This window comes from Choloepus didactylus, chromosome Y, assembly GCF_015220235.1.
Source record: "Choloepus didactylus isolate mChoDid1 chromosome Y, mChoDid1.pri, whole genome shotgun sequence".
In the NCBI taxonomy this organism is placed as follows: Eukaryota; Metazoa; Chordata; class Mammalia; order Pilosa; family Megalonychidae; genus Choloepus; species Choloepus didactylus.
In genome coordinates this window covers 18,616,775-18,638,070 of record NC_051335.1, presented here as the reverse complement: position 1 = coordinate 18,638,070, position 21,296 = coordinate 18,616,775, and the positions used below count along the sequence as shown (strand labels likewise).

The following is a 21,296-nucleotide window of genomic DNA, read 5'->3' as shown; positions in this document are numbered from 1 at the left end:
TTTTGTCATTTGTCTACAGTCCTTTCAACCTGTGGCACTCTTGTAGTGGTGACGAAGTCCCTCAGCATTTGTTTATCTGGGGATATCTTAATCTTGCCCTCGTTTTTGAAAGTTTGCTGGATGTAGAATTCTTGGTTGGCAGTTTTTTGCTGTTGGCACTTTTAATATGTCTTCCCATTGCCTTCTTGTCTCCATGGTTTCCGATGAGAGATTGGCACTTAATCTTATTGAGGCTCCCTTGTATGTGACTCATTGCTTTCCTTTTACAGCTTTCGTAAATTCTCTATTTTTGGCATTCAACAGTTTGATCATAGTATGTCACAGTGTGGATCTGTCTAGGTTTATCCTGTTTGGAGTTCTTTGAGCATCTTAGACGTGTATATTCATGTCTTTCATTCAATTTAGGAAGTTTTCAGTCATTATTTCTTCACATATTCTCTCTGTTCCTTTCTGTCTCTCTCCTCCTTCTGGTGCTCCCACAATGAGTATATTGGTATCCTTGATAGTGTCCCATAGGTTCTCAGTCTCTGTTCTCTTTTCTTCATTCTTTCTGCTTTCAGACTGGATGATTTCCTTTGTCTTCAAGTTCGTGGATTCATTCTTTCTGTTCCAATTGGTTGTTGAACCTCTCTAGGGAATTTCAAATTTCTGTTACTGTGGTCTTCAGCTATGTTTGGTTCCTTTCCATATTTTCCATCTCTATTGATAATCTTTTGTGTTCATGTATCATTTTCCTACATTCCTTTAGTTCTTTGCCCATGTTTTCTTTTAGCTCTTTAGCATATTTAGAGCCATCCCCCCTTTTTTATGAGAAGTAGATTTACAGAAGAATCATGCACAAAATACAGAGTTCCCATATACCACTGTATTATTAACACATTGCATTATTGTACATTTGTTGCAATTCATGAAAAAAACATTTTTAATAATTGTACTATTTTTTAATGGAATTTTATTGTGATATATTCACACACCATATAATCCATCCAAAGTATGCAATCAGTGGTTCACAGTATCATCACATAGTTGTGCATTCATCACCATGATCTATAATTGTACTATTAACTATAATCCATTGTTTACACTTTTTTACTGTTGGGACCTTTTTTTTTTTTAAGTCTTTTTCTGGTATGTCCCAGGTCTGTCCCTCCTGGTTGATGATTTCTAATGCTTTAGTGCTCTCCTTTGCCTGGCCATCCTATTTCTCTGTATGTTTTGTAATCTGCTTTTGAAACCTGGACATAATGTGTTATTGGTGGAATTTAGTCTGAGGCATCTGTTCCTTAAGCTTTTTTTTTTCTAATTTTATTTTGAAATAAATTCAAACTTACAGGAACAGTTGCAAAAACAATACAAACCCCGTACACAGAACTCCAGCATACCCCGACCCCCCTCCCCTGATACCCCGATCCACCAACTTTAACATCCTGTCACACCGTTTCTTTCCTTTCCTCCCTTCCTCCCTCCCTATCATTCATCATCTATTGCTCTGTCTTCTGAACATATGAGAGCAAGCTGCACACATCCTTGAACAAACAATATAATTCACATATACATTTCCCATGAACAAGAACATTCTTTTATGCATTCCCATTAAGCACAGCTAAGAAGTTCAATAAATTCAACATTGATACAAAGCTTACATTCTTCTGTATTTCCTTTTTTCTTTTCTTATGTCTCAACTGTGTCCCTTTGAGCCTCCTGTCCTCCATCCTCGGATCCCATCCAGGATCATCCTTGGCATTTAATTGTCATTATCTGTTTAGACTGTCTTTTTTTTTTTTCAGTTGTGGAAACATGTTGCAATGTTATCACCTTCCCACCATCCATTACTAGAAATTTCCCTTCACCCCGAACAGAAACCCTACACTCATTTCTTAACTCCCCATTGCCCCTTCCCCCACTTCTCGTAACCCATACTCTACTTTTCATCTCTATGGTCATATTCTCTGATACTTTCTTTGTATTTACCATGGGGCTTAAATTTAACCTCTTAAATCTATAACAATCTTGTTTTTCTTTGATACCAACTTAACTTCAATAGGACACATAAACTATGTTCCTATAGTCCTCCATTCCCCCACCTTTATGTAGTTCTTGTCAAAAATTACATATTTTACATTGAGTCCAAAGCCACTGATTTATCATTACCATTTATGTATTTTAGATCCTGTAGGAAGTAAATAGTGGAGTTACAAATCAAAATACAGTAGTACTGGTATTTATATTTACCATGTGATCTTTACTGGAAATCTTTATTTCTTCGTGTGGTTTCAGTCAATTGTTTAGTGTCCCTTCCTTTCCGCTTGCTCAGTTTCCTTTAACATTTCTTATAGGACTGATCTACTGGTGATGAAGTCCCTCAGCTTTTGATTATCCGAGAATGTTTTCATCTCCCCCTCATTTTTACCCTTCGGGTGTTTGTGAATTTTCTAAGTCTCTGATGGTTATTGACTTCTATTTGTATTCCATTGTGGTCAGAGAATGTGCTTTGAATAAATTCAAATTTTTTTAAAATTTATTGAGGCTTGTTTTATGTCCCAGCATATGGTCTATTCTGGAGAAAGATCCATGATCACTATAGAAGAATGTGTGTCCATCCTGGTGATTTGGGATGTAAGGTTCTATATATGTCTATTAAATTTCACTATTTCTCTCTCTCCTTTCTTTGTTTCTCTTTCTGTAGGGCTCCCTTTAGTATGTGAAGTAGGGCAGGTCTTTTATTAGCAAAATCTCTCAGCATTTGTTTGTCTGTGAAAAATTTAAGCTCTCCTTCAAATTTGAAGGAGAGTTTTGCTGGATGAAGTATTCTTTGTTGGAAATTTTTCTCTCTCAGAATTTTAAATATGTCATGCCACTGCCTTTTCAGCTCCATGGTGGCTGCTGAGTAGTCACTACTTAGTCTTATGCTGTTTCCTTTGTATGTGGTGAATTGCTTTTCTCTTGCTGCTTTCAGAACTTGCTCCTTCTCTTCAGTATTTGAGAGTCTGATCAGAATATGTCTCGGAGTGGGTTTATTTGGATTTATTCTATTTGGAGTTCACTGGGCATTTATGCTTTGTGTATTTATGTTGTGTAGAAGGTTTGGGAAATTTTCCCCAACAATTTCTTTGAATACTCTTTCTAGACCTTTACCCTCCTCTTCCCCTTCTGGGACACCAATGAGTCTTAAATTTGGATGTTTTATTTTATCTATCGTATCCCTAAGATCCATTTCGATTTTTTTGATTTTCTTCTCCATTCTTTCTTTTGTTCTTTCATTTTCTGTTCTGTGGTCCTCGAGGATGCTGAGTCGTTGTTCATCTTCCTCTAATCTTGTATTATGAGTATCCAGAGTCTTTTTAATTTGGCCAACAGTTTCTTTTATTTCCATAAGATCTTCTATTTTTTTATTTACTCTTGCAATTTTATTTTTATGCTCTTCTAGGGTCTTCTTTATGTTCTTTATATTCTGTGCCATGCTCTTCTTCATGTCCTTTATATCCTGTGCCATGCTCTTGTTGTCTGTCTTTAGTTCTTTGATTAATTGTGCCAAGTACTGTGTGTCTTCTGATCTTCTGATTTGGGTGTTTGGGTTTGGGGTCTCCATATCGTCTGGTTTTATCATATGCTTTAAGATTTTCTGTTGTTTTTGGCCCCTTGGCATTTACTTTACTTGATAGGGTTCTTTACGGATATAAATAATACCAATCTCTAATTTGTCAGATCTGCAGCTTGGTGGTGTACACTTTCTCTAACCAGCAGATGGCGTCCGTGAGTCTCCTATTCCCCTCAAGTCAGTTCTCCCCAGTTTTGTCTTTGTGGTGTGTGGGGATCTGATTCTTGCAGGGTTCAATTGGTGCACTAAGTTTGGGTGTGTTGTTGGTGCTGTCCGCTCTGAATGTGGGGCGTGTGTCTGGGTGGTTAGAGAGGCAGGGGAGCTTTAATAATCAAACCTCCCAGGTGTTCCGGAGGTTTAAGGCTGTTGCAAGAGTCTAAGCCTTCATTTCAGTGTTGCCTCGGATTGTCTCTGCCACTGACTCACAAGTCCTCGGCATTTGCGTAGGGTCCCTGGGATTTCCGAGTGGGTCCCCCCTCTCAGCCATGCTCTTCCAGGACCTCTGCCGAGGGAAGGCCGTGCCATGTCACAAGTGCGTGCCGGCCTGCCAGGGAAGCCCTGGGCCGCCAGGCTGTGCAGGTGTGCTCCCAGCCTGCTGCAGAGATGGCTGAATGGGGCATGTTAATCTCCCCCTCCTCGCACAACTCCGCCTTCCCAGCTCCAGGACAACCAGCTGTGGGTGCACCAAAGGCCACTGTCCATAGCTGATGTTGTGGCGTGTGCGCAGTGCTGCGGGAAAAACTCCCCGTCACACTGGGTTTCTTGGCGCGGCTCTGGGCTGTGGGTCGGGCCCGGGCAGGAGCGTCCCCCGCCCGCTGGGGAGATGGCTGCAAGGGGCGTGGTTTCTTTCTCCTTCTGGTTCCCCTGTGCTCCCTTGGCCCTGAGGCAGTCAGCAGTGGGCTGTCCTCCACGCCAGACTCCAAGAGGTTGGCACAGCCCGCTCCTGCCGTGCTTCACTGCATGGTTCTCACTGTCTTAACCGTAGCTGCTCCCGGGGTTTTTTTTTTTCAAAGGAACTAGCCTGTCTGCAAATGCCAACCCACAGTTTCCCCACACTGCAGCGCGGCCACTGGACTTTCAGCCAGCTCACTGACTCGTTTCAGAATGCAGACTCCCGGTTTCACCAAGTGCACGTTCCCTGTGGATTTAGCAGACCTTGTCCAGCTGGTGCATCACTGGAACTGGTGTTCTGGGTCACTTTCTGGCTTTTATCTAGTATTTTTCACGGAGGTGTTTTTTTGCCCTATCTCGCCTAGCCACCATCTTAGGTTCTCCTTCTGTTCCTTAAGCTTTTATCTGTAGCTAGTGTTATAACAGAACTTTCCTTGGGTGCCATGAAGTAATAAAAAAAAAAAAGAAAACACCTTTTCCAGTCTTTGCAGATTGATCTCTGGGAGTACTTTCCTTTGGAGCTTATCTATACCATGAATTTAGAGAATAGCTCGAGGCTAAAGCATCTTGTCTTGGGCATTCGCTTGTGGTCCTAGAAATTCCACCATTTGCAAGAATAAGAATGCCACCTCTTCCCTAGGAAACGGTTTCATCACTGTCCTGGGCACTGCACTGTGTCTTATAGCCTGCATTCCCTTGCCCTAGGCAGCTATGACGTGCTCTTCCACAGCATTTTGTAGGAGAGCTCTGTGAGCTGCCTTCTGCATGCATGGCAAGTTCTGGGACAACAAGCCTGTGACAAATGCCCTGGTTCATTCCACAGGTGCCACTCGAGAAATTGGGCCAGGCATACATGCTTCTTGTTCCCAGTGTGTGCACAAGGGGTTGCTGTGCTCCCTCCAGAATTTGAATGTGTGACCTGCAGTGGGAGTGCAGGCTGGCTCCTCATTGAGCTGGTGAGGCAATTAGGAAAGGAACCAGCCAGGGTGCCATGAGTTCCTACCACTTTTATGTTGCTTTTTTTCTTGATTTGTGCTCACCCTGTTAAACTGCAATCCTTCAATCATTTTCTGGAGCTTTGAGAAAGATGTTTCTGCCAGTTCTTGCTGCTTGTTCAAAGCCTCTGTTGGGGAGAAGGGGCTCTGAAGCTTCTCACTCTGCCATCTTGATCAGGGCCTCCATCTTTGTTAATTTTTTTATTCCTACTTAATATCTATTTGCTTTTTCTTTAAGGAGAGAGGAAGGTAGAGATAAAGAGGAATTAATCCTTAATTCCAGTCTTCAAAAATCTAAAACCAAAAGATTTTTGTAAGTTTGTGGCAAATTTATATGGCAGCAAAATGTGTCCTGAAATGACATAGTATATTTACTGTCTTTCATTTATCTCATTTAGTATGAGTATTCCTACATTGTGATGCAGAAGATGCTGACATGTTTGTCTACATGTATTTGCAGTTGCGGGTTCTATGTAATATATATGCCCTGTACTATTTAAAAATATGAAATATTCTCAATTCTGAAATTCATCCATTCTCATAGCTTTTAGAAAAGAAGTGTAAATCTCTGTTAATTGAGTAGGTGTAGATGTAAAGTAGTGGTCAGGAAACTACGGCCCACAGACTAAATTCAGCCTGCTGCCTGTTTTTGCAAATAAAATCTTATTGGAACCCAAGACACAGCTGTTTATTTACATAAGGTCTGTGGCTGCTTTTCCTCTATAGTGGTAGAATTGAGCAGTTATGACAGAGCCCATGTGTCCAAAAAATCGAAAATATTTGTTATTTGGCTCTTTACAGAACAAGTCCCCCAATCTCTTGTCTAGATAAATTTAGCAAGTGTGGGTTAACTTTGTTTGTTGTGTCATGGTCATGGATTTAAAATTGAAATGGAAAATTTCTATCTCTTTGACAGAAACAGCTGCTAGTATCAATTCCCATAGGATACAGCTGCCTCAGCTTTTGCAATTAATAACTCATTTGGTGTTTCTAACATCAGTCTCTTCTCTTTCTTTGAAGTCTCTTTGGGGATAGCTAAGCAGAGGAGGGACCTATTCAGGTGATCTATTTCATCTGTGTGAGGGAAAAGTAGGCTACTATTTGGATGAAAAGAATAGAGTGGTAGAATTATTAGAAACATGTGGAAGCTTTTGTTAAGAAGGGCACATCTACTAGCAATAATTATTCTTATTTTCTGTATTTTAGATTCTGAAACGTGTTCCCAATAGTGTGCTCTGGCTTTTGCGGTTTCCAGCGGTAGGGGAGCCGAATATTCAACAGTATGCACAAAACATGGGCCTTCCCCAGAATCGTATCATTTTTTCACCTGTTGCTCCTAAAGAGGAACATGTCAGGAGGGGCCAACTGGCTGACGTCTGCCTGGACACTCCACTCTGTAATGGGCACACGACGGGAATGGATGTCCTCTGGGCGGGGACACCCATGGTGACTATGCCAGGTGAGTTGGTGATAAATCATTGTACTCTTTCTTGTTCTTTGTTAAAATCTCCTTTGCAGGAGATAATTCCAGGTGAAATGGTCTATGCTAGGAGCAGCATTTAGAGCAAGATGATAGAAAATGAGATTTGTTCAAGTTTGAATGCCTTGACTATTGTCCTCATCTGGATTGTGTGGATGCTTGACATCAATAAAATTAATAAGTATGCACTACTTACATTCTCAATTAATTATTACCTTTCTTAATACAGGAGAAACTCTTGCTTCTCGAGTTGCGGCTTCCCAGCTCACTTGCTTAGGTTGTCTTGAGCTTATTGCTAAAAATAGACAAGAATATGAAGACATTGCTGTGAAACTGGGAACTGATCTAGAATAGTAAGTAAACTTCCCATGAACACATTATAAAAGAAATAAGGAAAATTTAGGGAGAATATAGTGGTTATAAAATGAAACCATAAAACAAGGATAATATAAAATAGATGAATTAGTTGTTTGGTCCCTGGATGAGAGAAAAACTTTCTAAATTCTCATAAAGGGAAGTGATTAATAGGTTTTCCTATGAAAGAATAAATGAATAAAAATTGAAAGGCAAATGAGGAAAAGTACTTTGTCTCGTGTCAAAGTATTAATAGTCTTGCTATGTAAAGATTGGTGGACATTTTTTTTAAATTCAGTTTTATTGAGATATATTCACATGCCATAGTCATCCGTGATGTACAATGAACTGTTCATAGTACCTTCATATAGTTGTGCATTCATCACCCCAATCTATTTTTTGAACATTTTCCTTATACCAGAATGACTAAAAATAAGAATTAGAAATAAAAGTAGAAAAGAACACCCAAATCCTCCCCCCATCCCACCCTATTTTTCATTTAGTTTTTGTCCCCATTTTTCTATTCCTCCATCCATACGCTGGATAAAGGGAGCATGATCCACAAGGCTTTCACAATCGCACTGTCATCCCTTGTAAGCTCCATTATTACACAGTAGTCTTCAAGAGTCAAGGCTACTGGGTTGCCATTTGAGATAGTTTCAGGTATTTACTTCTAGCTATTCCAATGCATTAAAACCTAAAAAATGTTAACTATGTAGTGCATAAGAATGTCCATCAGAGTGACCTCTCGATTCCATTTGAAATCTCTCAGCCACTGAAGCTTTATTTTGTTTCATTTCACATACCCCTTTTGGTCAAGAAGATGTTTTCAATCCCACGATGCCAGGTCCAGATTCATTCCCGGGAATCATAATCCTGCATTGCCAGAGAGATTTGCACCCCTGGGAGTCAGGTCCCACGTAGGGGGGAGGGCAGTGAGTTCACCTGCCAAGATGGCTTAACTAGAGAGAGAGGGCCACATCTGAGCAACAAAGAGGCATTTGGGAGGAGGCTCTTAGGCACAGTTATAAGCAGGTTTAGCCTCTCCTTTGCAGTAACAAGCTTCATAGGGGCAAGCCCCAAGACAGAGGGCTCAGCATACCAAATGGTCAGTCAGTCCTCAATGTTTGTGAGAACATCAACAATCCAGCTGAGGAAGTCCAACACTTCTGCATTTTTCCAAGACTGGTGGACATTTAAATGTAAATCCTTAATAGAGAAAGAAAGAAGGAAATGGCTAGACTACTCACTGAAGTAGAAATACAAATGGTTAATAAGAAAAATGTTCAACCTCTCTTTAGTAGAAATGCAAATGAAAATAACATTGAGGTATACCTATTATTTGCTTATAAAATGAAAAAATTTTTATTATGATATCAATGGTGAGGGAGCACTGAGAAATGGGGATTAATGATAATATGTACCTACCTTGCAGAGATTTTGTGAGGCTTGAAAGAGGTATGCCCGTAAAGCACTTAGAACTGTTCTCGGTTCGTAATAAGCATTCAGCAGATCTCAGATATTTATTTATTATTTTCAGAATTTTCTTTGTTGAACATCATATACATCTAAGGAAAATGAGTGAAGATTTTGAGCAGGCATTAAAAAATTAAGGTTCTTCAGTGTAGCTTACAAGGGGTGAGAGTGTGATCGCACTCCCTTTATCTAGTGTATGGATGGATGAGTAGAAAAATGGGGACAAAAACTAAATGAAAAATAGGGTGGGATGGGGGGATGATTTGGTTCTTTTTTTTTCTTTAATCTTCATTTTACTGAGATATATTCACATACCACGCAGTCATACAAAACAAATCGTGCATTCGATTGTTCACAGTACCATTACATAGTTGTACATTCATCACCTAAATCAATCCCTGACACCTTCATTAGCACACACACAAAAATAACAAGAGTAATAATTAAAGTGAAAAAGAGCAATTGAAGTAAAAAAGAACACTGGGTACCTTTGTCTGTTTGTTTGTTTGTTTCCTTCCCCTATTTTTCTACTCATCCATCCATAAACTAGACAAAGTGGAGTGTGGTCCTTATGGCTTTCCCAATCCCATTGTCACCCCTCATAAGCTACATTTTTATACAATTGTCTTCGAGATTCATGGGTTCTGGGTTGTAGTTAGATAGTTTCAGGTATCCACCACCAGCTACCCCAATTCTTTAGAACCTAAAAAGGGTTGTCTAAATTGTGCATAAGAGTGCCCCCCAGAGTGACCTCTTGGCTCCTTTTGGAATCTCTCTGCCACTGAAGCTTATTTCATTTCCTTTCACATCCCCCTTTTGGTCAAGAAGATGTTCTCCGTCCCACGATGCCGGGTCTACATTCCTCCCCAGGAGTCATATTCCACGTTGCCAGGGAGATTCACTCCCCTGGGTGTCTGATCCCACGTAGGGGGGAGGTCAGTGATTTCACCTCTCAAGTTGGCTTAGGTAGAGAGAGAGGGCCACATCTGAGCAACAAAGAGGCATTCGGGAGGAGGCTCTTAGGCACAATTATAGGGAGGCCTAGCCTCTCCTTTACAGCAACCGTCTTCCCAAGGGTAAAACCTATGGTAGAGGGCTCAACCCATCAAACCACCAGTCCCCTATGTCTGTGGTCATGTTAGCAACCATTGAGGTGGGGTAGGCCAATACCCCTGCATTCTCCACAGGCTCCTCAAGGGGGCACTACATATTTTTTTCCTTGTTTTTTTTTTTTTTAACTTTTTTTTCTTTTTTAAATCAACTGTATGAAAAAAAATAATAATAAAAAAAAAGTACAATAAAAGAACATTTCAAAGAGACCATAACAAGGGAGTAAGAAAAAGACAACTAACCTAAGATAACTGCTTTACTTCCAACCTGTTCCTACTTTACCCCAAGAAAGTTACCTAATATAGCAACATTTCTGTGAACTTGTTCCTACTATATCCATCAGAAATTAACAGACCATAGTCATTCCTGGGCATCCCCAGAACGTTAAATAGCTTATCTGTTTGTCCTAGTTTGCTAATGCTGCAGAATGCAAAACACCAGAGATGGATAGGCTTTTATAAAACGGGGGTTTATTTCACTACACAGTTACAGTCTTAAGGCCACAAAGCGTCCAAGGTAACACATCAGCAATTGGGTACCTTCACTGGAGGATGGCCAATGGCGTCCGGAAAACCTCTGTTAGCCAGGAAGGCAGCTGGCATCTGCTCCAAAGCTCTGGCCTCAAAATGGCTTTCTCCCAGGATGTTCCTCTCTAGCAAGCTTGCTTCTCTGCAAAACATCACTCACAGCTGCACTCCGTGAGTTCCCTCTCTCTGAGTCAGCTCATTTATATAGCTCTACTGATCAAGGCCCACCCTGAATGGGCGGGGCCACGCCTCCATGGGAACATCTCATCAGAATCATCTCCCACAGCTGGGTGGGGCACACTCCAAGCAAATCCAACCAACACCAAAATCTCTGTCCCACAAGACCACAAAGACAATGGCATTTGGGGGACACAATACATTCAAACCGGCACACTGTTCTTCTTGGATTATTGTTCCCCCTTCCTTAATTGCTCTCTATTGCTACTTCCCCTACATTCTACATTATAAACCATTTGTTTTACATTTTTCAAAGTTCACATTAGTGGTAGCATATAATATTTCTCTTTTTGTGCCTGGCTTATTTCGCTCAGCATTATGTCTTCAAGGTTGATCCATGTTGTCATATGTTTCACGAGATCGTTCCTTCTTACTGCCGTGTAGTATTCCATCATGTGTATATACCACATTTTATTTATCCACTCATCTGTTGAAGGACATTTGGGTTGTTTCCATCTCTTGGCAATTGTGAATAATGCTGCTATGAACATTGGCGTGCAGATGTCTGTTTGTGTCACTGCTTTCCGACCTTCCGGGTATATACCGAGAAGTGCAATCGCTGGATCGAACGGTAACTCTATATCTAGTTTTCTAAGGAAGTGCCAGACTGACTTCCAGAGTGGCTGAACCATTATACAGTCCCACCAACAATGAATAAGAGTTCCAATTTCTCCACATCCCCCCCCAGCATTTGTAGTTTCCTGTTTGTTTAATGGCAGCCACTCTAATCGGTATGAGATGGTATCTCATTGTGGTCTTAATTTGCATCTCTCTAATAGCTAGTGAAGCTGAACATTTTTTCATGTGTTTCTTGGCCATTTGTATTTCCTCTTCAGAGAACTGTCTTTTCATATCTTTTGCCCATTTTATAATTGGGCTGTCTGTACTATTGTCATTGAGTTGTAGGATTTCTTTATATATGCAAGATATCAGTCTTTTGTCAGATACATGGTTTCCAAAAATTTTTTCCCATTGAGTTGGCTGCCTCTTTACCTTTTTGAGAAATTCCTTTCAGGTACAGAAACTTCTAAGCTTGAGGAGTTCCCATTTATCTATTTTCTCTTTTGTTGCTTGTGCTTTGGGTGTAAAGTCTAGGAAGTGGCCTCCTAATACAAGGTCTTGAAGATGTTTTCCTACATTATCTTCTAGGAGTTTTATGGTACTTTGTTTTATATTGAGATCTTTGGTCCATTTTGAGTTAATTTTTGTGTAGGGGGTGAGGTAGGGGTCCTCTTTCATTCTTTTGGATATGGATATCCAACTCTCCCAGCCCCATTTGTTGAAAAGACCATTATGGCTCAGTTCGGTGACTTTCGGGGCCTTATCAAAGATCAGTCGGCCATAGATCTGGGGGTCTATCTCCGAATTCTCAATTCGATTCCATTGATCTATATGTCTATCTTTGTGCCAGTACCATGCTGTTTTGACAACTGTAGCTTTATAATAAGCTTCAAAGTCAGGGAGTGTAAGTCCTCCCACTTCGTTTTTCTTTTTTAGAGTGTCTTTAGCAATTTGAGGCATCTTCCCTTTCCAAATAAATTTGATAACTAGCTTTTCCAAGTCTGCAAAGTAGGTTGTTGGAATTTTGATTGGGATTGCATTGAATCTGTAGATGAGTTTGGGTAGAATTGACATCTTAATGACATTTAGTCTTCCTATCCATGAACATGGAATATTTTTCCATCTTTTAAGGTCCCCTTCTATTTCTTTTAATAGAGTTATGTAGTTTTCTTTGTATAGGTCTTTTACATCTTTGGTTAAGTTTATTCCTAGGAACTTGATTTTTTTAGTTGCTATTGAAAATGGTATCTTTTTCTTGAGTGTCTCTTCAGTTTGTTCATTTCTAGCATATATAAACATTACTGACTTACGTGCATTAACCTTGTGTCCCGCTACTTTGCTAAATTTGTTTATTAGCTCTAGTAGCTGTATCGTCGATTTCTTGGGGTTTTCCAGATATAAGATCATATCATCTGCAAACAATGACAGTTTTACTTCTTCTTTTCCAATTTGGATGCCTTTTATTTCTTTGTCTTGCCGGATTGCCCTGGCTAGCACTTCCAGCACAATGTTGAATAACAGTGGTGACAGCGGGCATCCTTGTCTTGTTCCTGATCTTAGAGGGAAGGCTTTCAGTCTCTCACCATTGAGTATTATGCTGGCTGTGGGTTTTCATATATGCTGTTTATCATATTGAGGAAGTTTCCTTCAATTCCTACCTTTTGAGATGTTTTTATCAAAAAGGGATGTTGGATTTTGTCAAATGCTTTTTCAGCATCTATTGAGATGATCAATTGATTTTTCCCTTTCGAATTTTTAATGTGTTGTAATACATTGATTTTCTTATGTTGAACCATCCTTGCATGCCTGGAATGAACCCCACTTGGTCATGGTGTATGATTGTTTTTAATGTGTCTTTGGATTTGATTTGCAAGTATTTTGTTGAGGATTTTTGCATCTATATTCATTAGGGAGATTGGCCGGTAGTTTTCCTTTTTTGTAGCATCTTTGCCTGGTTTTGGTATTAGATTGATGTTAGCTTCATAAAATGAGTTAGGTAGTGTTCCATTTTCTTCAATGTTTTGAAAGAGTTTGAGTAAGACTGGTGTCAGTTCTTTCTGGAAAGTTTGGTAGAATTCCCCTGTGAAGCCATCTGGCCCTGGGCATTTATTTGTGGGAAAATTTTTGATGACTGATTGGATCTCTTTGCTTGTGATGGGTTGGTTGAGGTCTTCTATTTCTTCTCTGGTCAGTCTAGGTTGTTCATATGTTTCCAGGAAATTGTCCATTTCCTCTACATTATCCAGTTTGTTGCCATACAGTTGTTCATAGTATCCTCTTATAATTTTTTTAATTTCTTCAGGATCTGCAGTTATGTCACCTTTTTCATTCATTATTTTGTTTATATGGGTCTTCTCTCTTTTTGATTTTGTCAGTCTAGCTAGGGGCTTGTCAATCTTGTTGATCTTCTCAAAGAACCAACTTTTTGTGATATTTATCCTCTCTATTGTTTTTTTGTTCTCTCTGTCATTTATTTCTGCTTTAATCCTTGTTATTTCTTCTGCTTGGTTTAGGATTGGTTTGCTGTTCATTTTCTAGCTTCTTCAGTTGATCCATTAGTTCTTTGATTTTGGCTCTTTCTTCCTTTTTAATATATGCGTTTAGTGCTATAAATTTCCCCCTCAGTACTGCTTTTGCTGCATCCCATAGGTTTTGGTATGTTGTGTTCTCATTTTCATTCGTCTCTATATATTTAGCAATTTCTCTTGCTATTTCTTCTTTAACCCACTGATTGTTTAGGAGTGTGTTGTTTAACCTCCAGGTGTTTGTGAATTTTCTAAGTCTCTGATGGTTATTGACTTCTAATTGTATTCCATTGTGGTCAGAGAATGTGCTTTGAATAATTTCAATCTTTTTAAATTTATTGAGGCTTGTTTTATGTCCCAGCATATGATGTATTCTGGAGAAAGTTCCGTGAGCACTAGAAAAGTATGTGTATCCTGGTGATTTGGGATGTAATGTTCTGAATATGTCTGTTAAATCTAATTCATTTATCAGATTGTTTAGGTTTTCAGTTTCCTTATTGGTCTTCTGTCTGGTTGATCTATCTATAGGAGAGAGTGATGTGTTGAAGTCTCCCACAATTATTGTGGAAACATCAATTGCTTCCTTTAGTTTTGCCAGTGTTTGTGTCATGTATTTTGTGGCACCTTGATTGGGTGCATAGACATTTATGATTGTTATTTCTTCTTGTTGAATTGCCCCTTTTATTAGTATGTAGTGGCCCTCTTTGTCTCTCAAAACATCCCTGCATTTAAAGTCTATTTTATCTGAGATTAATATTGCTACACCTGCTTTCTTTTGGCTGTAGCTTGCATGAAATATTTTTTTCCATCCTTTCACTTTCAGTTTCTTTGTGTCCCTGTGTCTAAGATGAGTCTCTTGTATGCAACATATTGATGGTTCATTTTTTTTGATCCATTCTGTGAATCTATATCTTTTAATTGGGGAGTTTAATCCATTTACATTCAACATTATAACCGTGAGGGCATTTCTTGAATCAGCCATCTTATCCTTTGATTTATGTTTGTCATATATATTTTTCCCCTCTCTCTATTAATATCCTTTATTGTACCCATACCGAATCTCTTTAGTACTGAACCTTTCTCTAAGTCTCTCTGTCCTTTCTTTGTTTCTCTGTGTGTAGGGCTCCCTTGAGTATCTCCAGTAGGGCAGGTCTCTTGTTAGCAAATTCTCTCAGCATTTGTTTGTCTGTGAAAAATTTAAGCTCTCCCTCAAATTTGAAGGAGAGCTTTGCTGGATAAAGTATTCTTGGTTGGAAATTTTTCTCACTCAGAATTTTAAATATATCGTGCCACTGCCTTCTCGCCTCCATGGTGGCTGCTGAGTAGTCACTACTTAGTCTTATGCTGTTTCCTTTGTATGTGGTGAATTGCTTTTCTCTTGCTGCTTTCAGAACTTGCTCCTTCTCTTCCGTGTTTGACAGTGTGATCAGAATATGTCTCGGAGTGGGTTTATTTGGATTTATTCTATTTGGAGTTTGCTGAGCATTTATGATTTGTGTATTTATGTTGTTTAGAAGATTTGGGAAGTTTTCCCCAACAATTTCTTTGAATACTCTTCCTAGACCTTTACCCTTTTCTTCCCCTTCTGGAACACCAATGAGTCTTATATTCGGACGTTGTATATCATCTATCATATCCCTGAGGTCCGTTTTGATTTTTTCAATTTTTTTCCCCATTCTTTCTTTGGTGCTTTCATTTTCCATTCTGTCGTCTTCCAGGTCACTGATTCGTTGTTCAACTTCCTCTACTCTTGTACTATGAGTGTCCCGAATCTTTTTAATTTGGTCAACAGTTTCTTTAATTTCCATAAGATCATCTATTTTTTTATTTAGTCTTGCAATGTCTTCTTTATGCTCTTCTAGGGTCTTCTTGATAGCCTTTGTATCCCGTACTGTGGTCTCATGGTTCATCTTTAGCTCTTCGAGTAGCTGCTCTAGGTGCTGTGTCTCTTCTGGTCTTTTGATTTGGGTGCTTGGGCTTGGGTTATCCATATCGTCTGGTTTTTTCATATGCTTTATAATTTTCTGTTGTTTTTGGCCTCTTGGCATTTGCTGAACTTGATAGGGTTCTTTTAGGATTTGTAGACCAATTGAAGTCCTTATCTCTAATTTATCAGATCTACAGCTTCGTGGAGTACACTTTCTCTAACTAACCAGCAGGTGGCGTCCACGAGCCACCTGTTCTCCACAAGCCAGTTCTCCCCTGCTTTGCCTTTGTGGTGAGTGGGGGAGTGAGTCTTGTGGGTCCAGTTGGTGTACCAAGCTTGTGTGTGTAGTTGATGTTGCCCGCCCTGTATATGGGGCATGTTTCTGGGCAGTCAGGGAGGGGGGGGTGGCTCTAAACAATCAAATCTCCCTGGTGATCCTGGAGTTTTAAAGCTGCTGCAATAGTCTAATCCTTCAGTTCAGTCCTGCCACAGTTTGTCTCTGCCACTGACCCACAAGTCCTTGGTATTGGCTTATGGCTCCTGAGACTTGCAAGTGGGTCCCTCTTCCAGGCCGTGCACCCCCTGGTCCTCTGTTGAGGGATGACTGTGCTATGTCACAGGTGAGTGCCGTCTCCCCAGGGCAGTTCTGGGCTGCTGGGCTGTGTAGGGAGGCTCCCAGTCTGCTGAAATGATGGCTGAATGGGGCTTTGTTAATTCACACTGCTCCTCCTTCCCAACTCTGGGACAATCAGCTGAGGTTGCAGGGAAGGCTAATGTCCACGCCCAGTTTTGTGGTGTGTGCCTGTTATTTGAAGCACTTCCGTCACACTGGGTTGTCTGGGGCAGCTCTGGGCTATGGGGCTGGCGATGGGCAGGAGTGTTTCCTGTCCACCAGGATGATGGCTGTGAGCGGACACCCCCCTTTTCTTGGGAAGTTGTGGTGTTTAGTGAATTTTCTCAGCCACTGGATTATTGCCTTTTGTCTCAGAGCTCTCTTAGTTCTGCTCTTGTCTTGACCTTCCCAAATTGCAAGTCTTTGAAGCTTTCTGTATTGGGCTTCTTAGAGTAATTGTTTTAGAAAAAGAAATAAGGATTAAAAAAATAATAATAAAAGGGCCCTGCTCACAGATCTAATGGGTTATTGAAATGCTAAGAGACAAAGCAATTAGGGCCATTAAGGAAAGGTCCACAGGGCAGAGAGATCAGCTTTTCTTCGGGATTTGCATATGAGCCTCAGGGCCTGAGCTCTGCCCTTCCCCTTTCTATGTTCACCAGAACTCCAAAAATCCTCCGCTTTTATTTTGGAGTTTTTCGTGCTGTTTTTTTCTATGCCTGTCTCCTCTCTGCTGGGCTGGCTGCTCTCAGATTCTCTGGTGTCTGGTCTCAGTCTATCTATGGTTGGAGTTTGGATCCGTAGAATGTGTTTCCGATAAGGGCTGCCCCTGCAGTTCTCCCTTCTCCTTCCTGGAGCTGACAGCCCCTCCTCCCATGGGACTGAGCCTGACAGGGCGGGGTGCGGGTCCCCTGGCCACAAAAACTTACAGATTTCGCTGATCTCAGCAGTTCCACGTTTTCATGAGTGTTGTATGAAGTATGCCCAAAGTCAGATTGCTCTGTGGTGTCCAGTCCACACAGTTCCTGGCTTTCTACCTACTTTCCTGGAGGAGTAACTAAAACATACAGCTCACCAGTCCACCATCTTGCCCTGCCTCCTGGTTGTTCTTTTTTACTTCTATTTTTTTTTCTTATTCTGATTCTTTCTGATGTAAGGAAAATATTCAAAAATAGATTGTGGTGATGAATGCACAACTATAAGATGATACTGTGAACAATTGTACACCATTAATGATTGTATGGTATATGAATATATTTCAATAAAACTGGAATTAATTTAAAGAAAAAATATTAAGGTTCTTGATTTCTAATGACAGAAAAGTGCTTACCCATAATATTTTATAATCAGAAAAATTTAGTGGGTATACCTGTTTTTTATTATTATACTGTTTTGAACTCAGAGGGGTTCAGACAAAATTTTTTTCCAACATTTTGCTCTGAAAGATTTCAGTTTTATAGTGAGCACTTATATACCCACTACCTGGATTCTACCCTTATTTACTATACTTGCTTTATCACATGTCCATCCATCTATTTATTCTTCTATCAACTCATTTCATTTGAAATATTTCAAAGTAAATTGCAGACAGTACTTTCTCCTAAATATTTCATAATGGGTATTGTTCGAATTCAGTATTATTTCTTTTGTGGCAGAATTTATATACAGTGAAATGCACAAATATTACATGACCACTTAGTGAGTTTTGAGAAATACCTTTTTAACCCAAACTTCTACCGAGATATACAACATTACCATTATCATTCCAGAAAGTTCCTTCATGCTTCTTCTCAGTCCCCATCCCTAACCCCCCAGAGACCACCACCATTCTGAATTTTTTCCCACCATAATTAGTTTTGTCTTTATACAACTTTATACAAATGGAACCATACAGTATGCACTCTAAAGGCTTCTTTTCACTCAGTGAAACATCTTTTACTATGTTTCAATGACTGTTAAGGTATCTGTGGCAGTAGATATTTTGCATTTTCCCCCTTGAGTGTTTTCCCCCTTTCTTAAAAAAAAAATCTTCAAAAACGGAATACTGTCTTATATCTGTGCTTTTACTATTATAAATGAGGATTCAGTGAATAGCTCTATTTCTTTTGTGTGTCCACGTCTCTTTCTTTTGAGTAGATTTACATTTTAACTGGTAGGAATAGTCATGTGTCATTGCCAGTTCTTTTTAAAGATAGAAATTAGATGTAATGGAGAAAGCACAGTATCTCTTGGATATGCTTGTCTAGGAAGGAACTAAATTTTTTTTCAGAGGGTGTGAGGGTGAACCTGATTATAAGCGTTAGCATAATGTTAGCTGTGACCCTTCGTTTTTTCAGCATTGAGGTAATTGGGGCAAATCAGAAAAAAATAATGAAGTTTGATCATGTCTTTTATCACAAAAGTGACTAGGTGTTTTATGGGGTCTCATTCTGAGTGTTCTGCTCTGATTTATAAACTTGACTCTTTTTAATTACCCAGCCTGAAGAAAATTCGTGGCAAAGTCTGGAAACAGAGAATATCTAGCCCTTTGTTCAACACCAAACAATACACAATGGAACTAGAGCGACTGTATCTACAGATGTGGGAGCATTATGCAGCTGGCAACAAACCTGACCACATGATTAAGCCTGTTGAAGTCTCTGAGTCTGCTTAAATAAAGACTGTATGCACAGGAAAATTACCCCTATACCTGAGCCTCAACCCTCTGGGGGAAAGGGAGCTAGATAACATACTTTTCACTTATCTGAACAGAACCATGCTGCAGATGGGTGACATGTAATAGTAATAGAATAGCACAGCCAGACTTGCTTCCTGCATGATAGGGGAGAGATGCAAGAGATGGGAAACTACTGTTCCATGAGGAATCTCCATAGAATATTGCAACAACCAGGTGGTGCATAGGCCTGGAAGGTCTGATCTCCCTTGGTCTTCCATGGGATAGTGAGTGTGGAGGGGAGATACAGATTGTCCAGCCGTTTTGTGATTCCATGGATTGATTGAGTCTTCTCTGAATTAATTTTTTCTTTATATTTTGGGTATTGGAGCTTTTAAAAATGTTTGGTTTCAGGTATTTTTATTCACATGAAGAATATACGATTCTCTTGAGATAAGGTTTTAAGCTAAAATGTTGCTCCTTTTAGTTTCTGAACTATACAGATTAATGGGGACTTTGCTGGTGTAGTCTTTTTATAGGTTTTATAAACCACTTGAGCCTATATCAGTCGTTTTAGCATCTGACCTAATTTTTGGAGCTATCAGTGCTTTTGTTGGTTTAGATGAATACTCAAAATTTTTTTCTGGTCCATTTCCCATTTCCTTCTCTCCTCCCTCCCCCCTTTAAAATTTCTACTCAGCTAACAAAACCAAGTCTGATTCAAAACATCCCAGAGTGTTTATCTTAAACACACCATCTGGTGCCAAATGAAAATTCTTAGGAGTGATTATTAATGATGAAAGGTGCAGTCATGGTACTGTCATTGATAATAATATAGCTTTTTTTTTTTGCCTTGTTTTGATCTATTTTACCAGTGTTTTACCTTTGACTGCCCCTTCTATGCTGCTTCCGAAAGTGATAGTGTGTGATAAGATTTTTACCTTCCTTTTCTAAAGTATGTTTTTTTTAAAGTGAGTCGCTGTTCTTCCTATTTCTTTCAGCAGAAATGAAATTCCAGGTAAGTATAAGTATTCAAATATTGAATCACTAAGTCATAGTTATCTCCAATACATTAAATAATGTTCATCACAAAACCTGTTATCTCATAGGTAAAAAGCTCTGAAGGACTTCTGTGTATACAAGTAGCTATTTTTTCCAATCTTCTAGGATGTTATATAATGACTGTCTTCTGGACTTGGTCTTGAAGCCTGTGTGGATTCAGCCTGAATAGTAGCTACTGCACTGCTACTTGATTTGGAGTAAAAATTAGACTTTAGCCCTCCTGGAGCTTGAGTTCTTGGTCTTTAAAACCATAGGAATAAAATTATTGAATTTCAACAAAGGATCGAGGGCTTGAGGCTTAAACAAGCCAACATATGAATATATGTTTGTCTTGATGTACTGCACTTATGCTATCCAGTAACAGATCATTTTTTGTCTGCTAGTAGTAGTCTAGATTACAATGTCTTTCCAAAGCGCTGAGGCAGTGCACCTATTATGTAGTTGCAGCTGATGCCTGAATGTATTCTAGCTGACAAATTATTAATAAGAACTTGAATTTCTGAAAGATTCTTACTGCTGACCAAAATCTGAGCAAGGAGTCTCAAATGTAATTCTTAACCAGAATTATATTATCAATGAACTGTGTACTTTTTAATGATGTAAATCAAGAAGCATCAGTTTAGGAATTTCTTAATTTATTTTTTACCTGATTGAAAAGTCAAAGGTTGCCAGCATGGTTGCAGTTAAACTGATGTTTGAAGTTCACCAAACGACTTAATGTGGAACATAATAATATACTTCCAGTGCCCTCAAGGCTGTGACTGATATTACCCAGCCATTTCACATAGCACATCATTCCTCCTATAGGGATGAACTTTTTCTTGGCACGAAAAGTAGCCGCTCTGGTTGAAGCTTTGCTTATTGTAACAGGCTTTTGTTTCCAGGTAACATGTCTGTGGAACACTTAATTCTGAATAGAGATATAGATATTACTGGAAACTAAATGTTTTTTTCTATTATACTCTGCTTTGTCAAAAAAGTAAAACAAATTGTGCTACAGAAATCCAGATGTTGTCTTGCAAACTTTAAATAATAAATGAATGATTTCCCCTTAATATGCCTGAAGTATTTTGTGTTGTTATACTAAATATTGGTCTGAGTAATATGATTATTCAGTGATAAAACCTCCATTTGAACAGCTCCAAACAGCATAAAAGAACCAGATTTCCCTACTGCAGCTATATTAGGAATCATTTTGCTTTCTTAGCCAATTTTGGTGGTGGTGATAAATGGGGTTGGTTAAGAAACATTCAGAAAGCAAAGCCTGACTCCCACCATGGCTATGCC

The 21,296-nt window shown here is 39.4% G+C and overlaps 1 protein-coding gene across 3 annotated transcripts in view; it reads left to right on the top strand.

The window, feature by feature from the left end:
* The window catches only part of OGT (O-linked N-acetylglucosamine (GlcNAc) transferase), a 53,393-nt gene extending 32,329 nt beyond the window's left edge, over window positions 1-21,064 (top strand). The window contains exons 20-23 of one of the 3 annotated variants that reach the window (XR_005214758.1): window positions 6,691-6,943; window positions 7,194-7,317; window positions 18,773-19,965; window positions 20,057-21,064. Coding sequence is in view for 2 of the 3 variants with exons in the window: in XM_037822725.1 (XP_037678653.1) it covers window positions 6,691-6,943; window positions 7,194-7,317; window positions 18,773-18,947 (552 nt within the window). In the remaining variant the exon portion in view is untranslated. Of the gene's footprint in view, window positions 1-6,690; window positions 6,944-7,193; window positions 7,318-18,772 lie in introns of all 3 variants that reach the window. The other 2 variants (XM_037822725.1, XM_037822726.1) reach the window with 2 other exon arrangements.
* The last annotated feature ends 232 nt before the right edge of the window (window positions 21,065-21,296 follow it).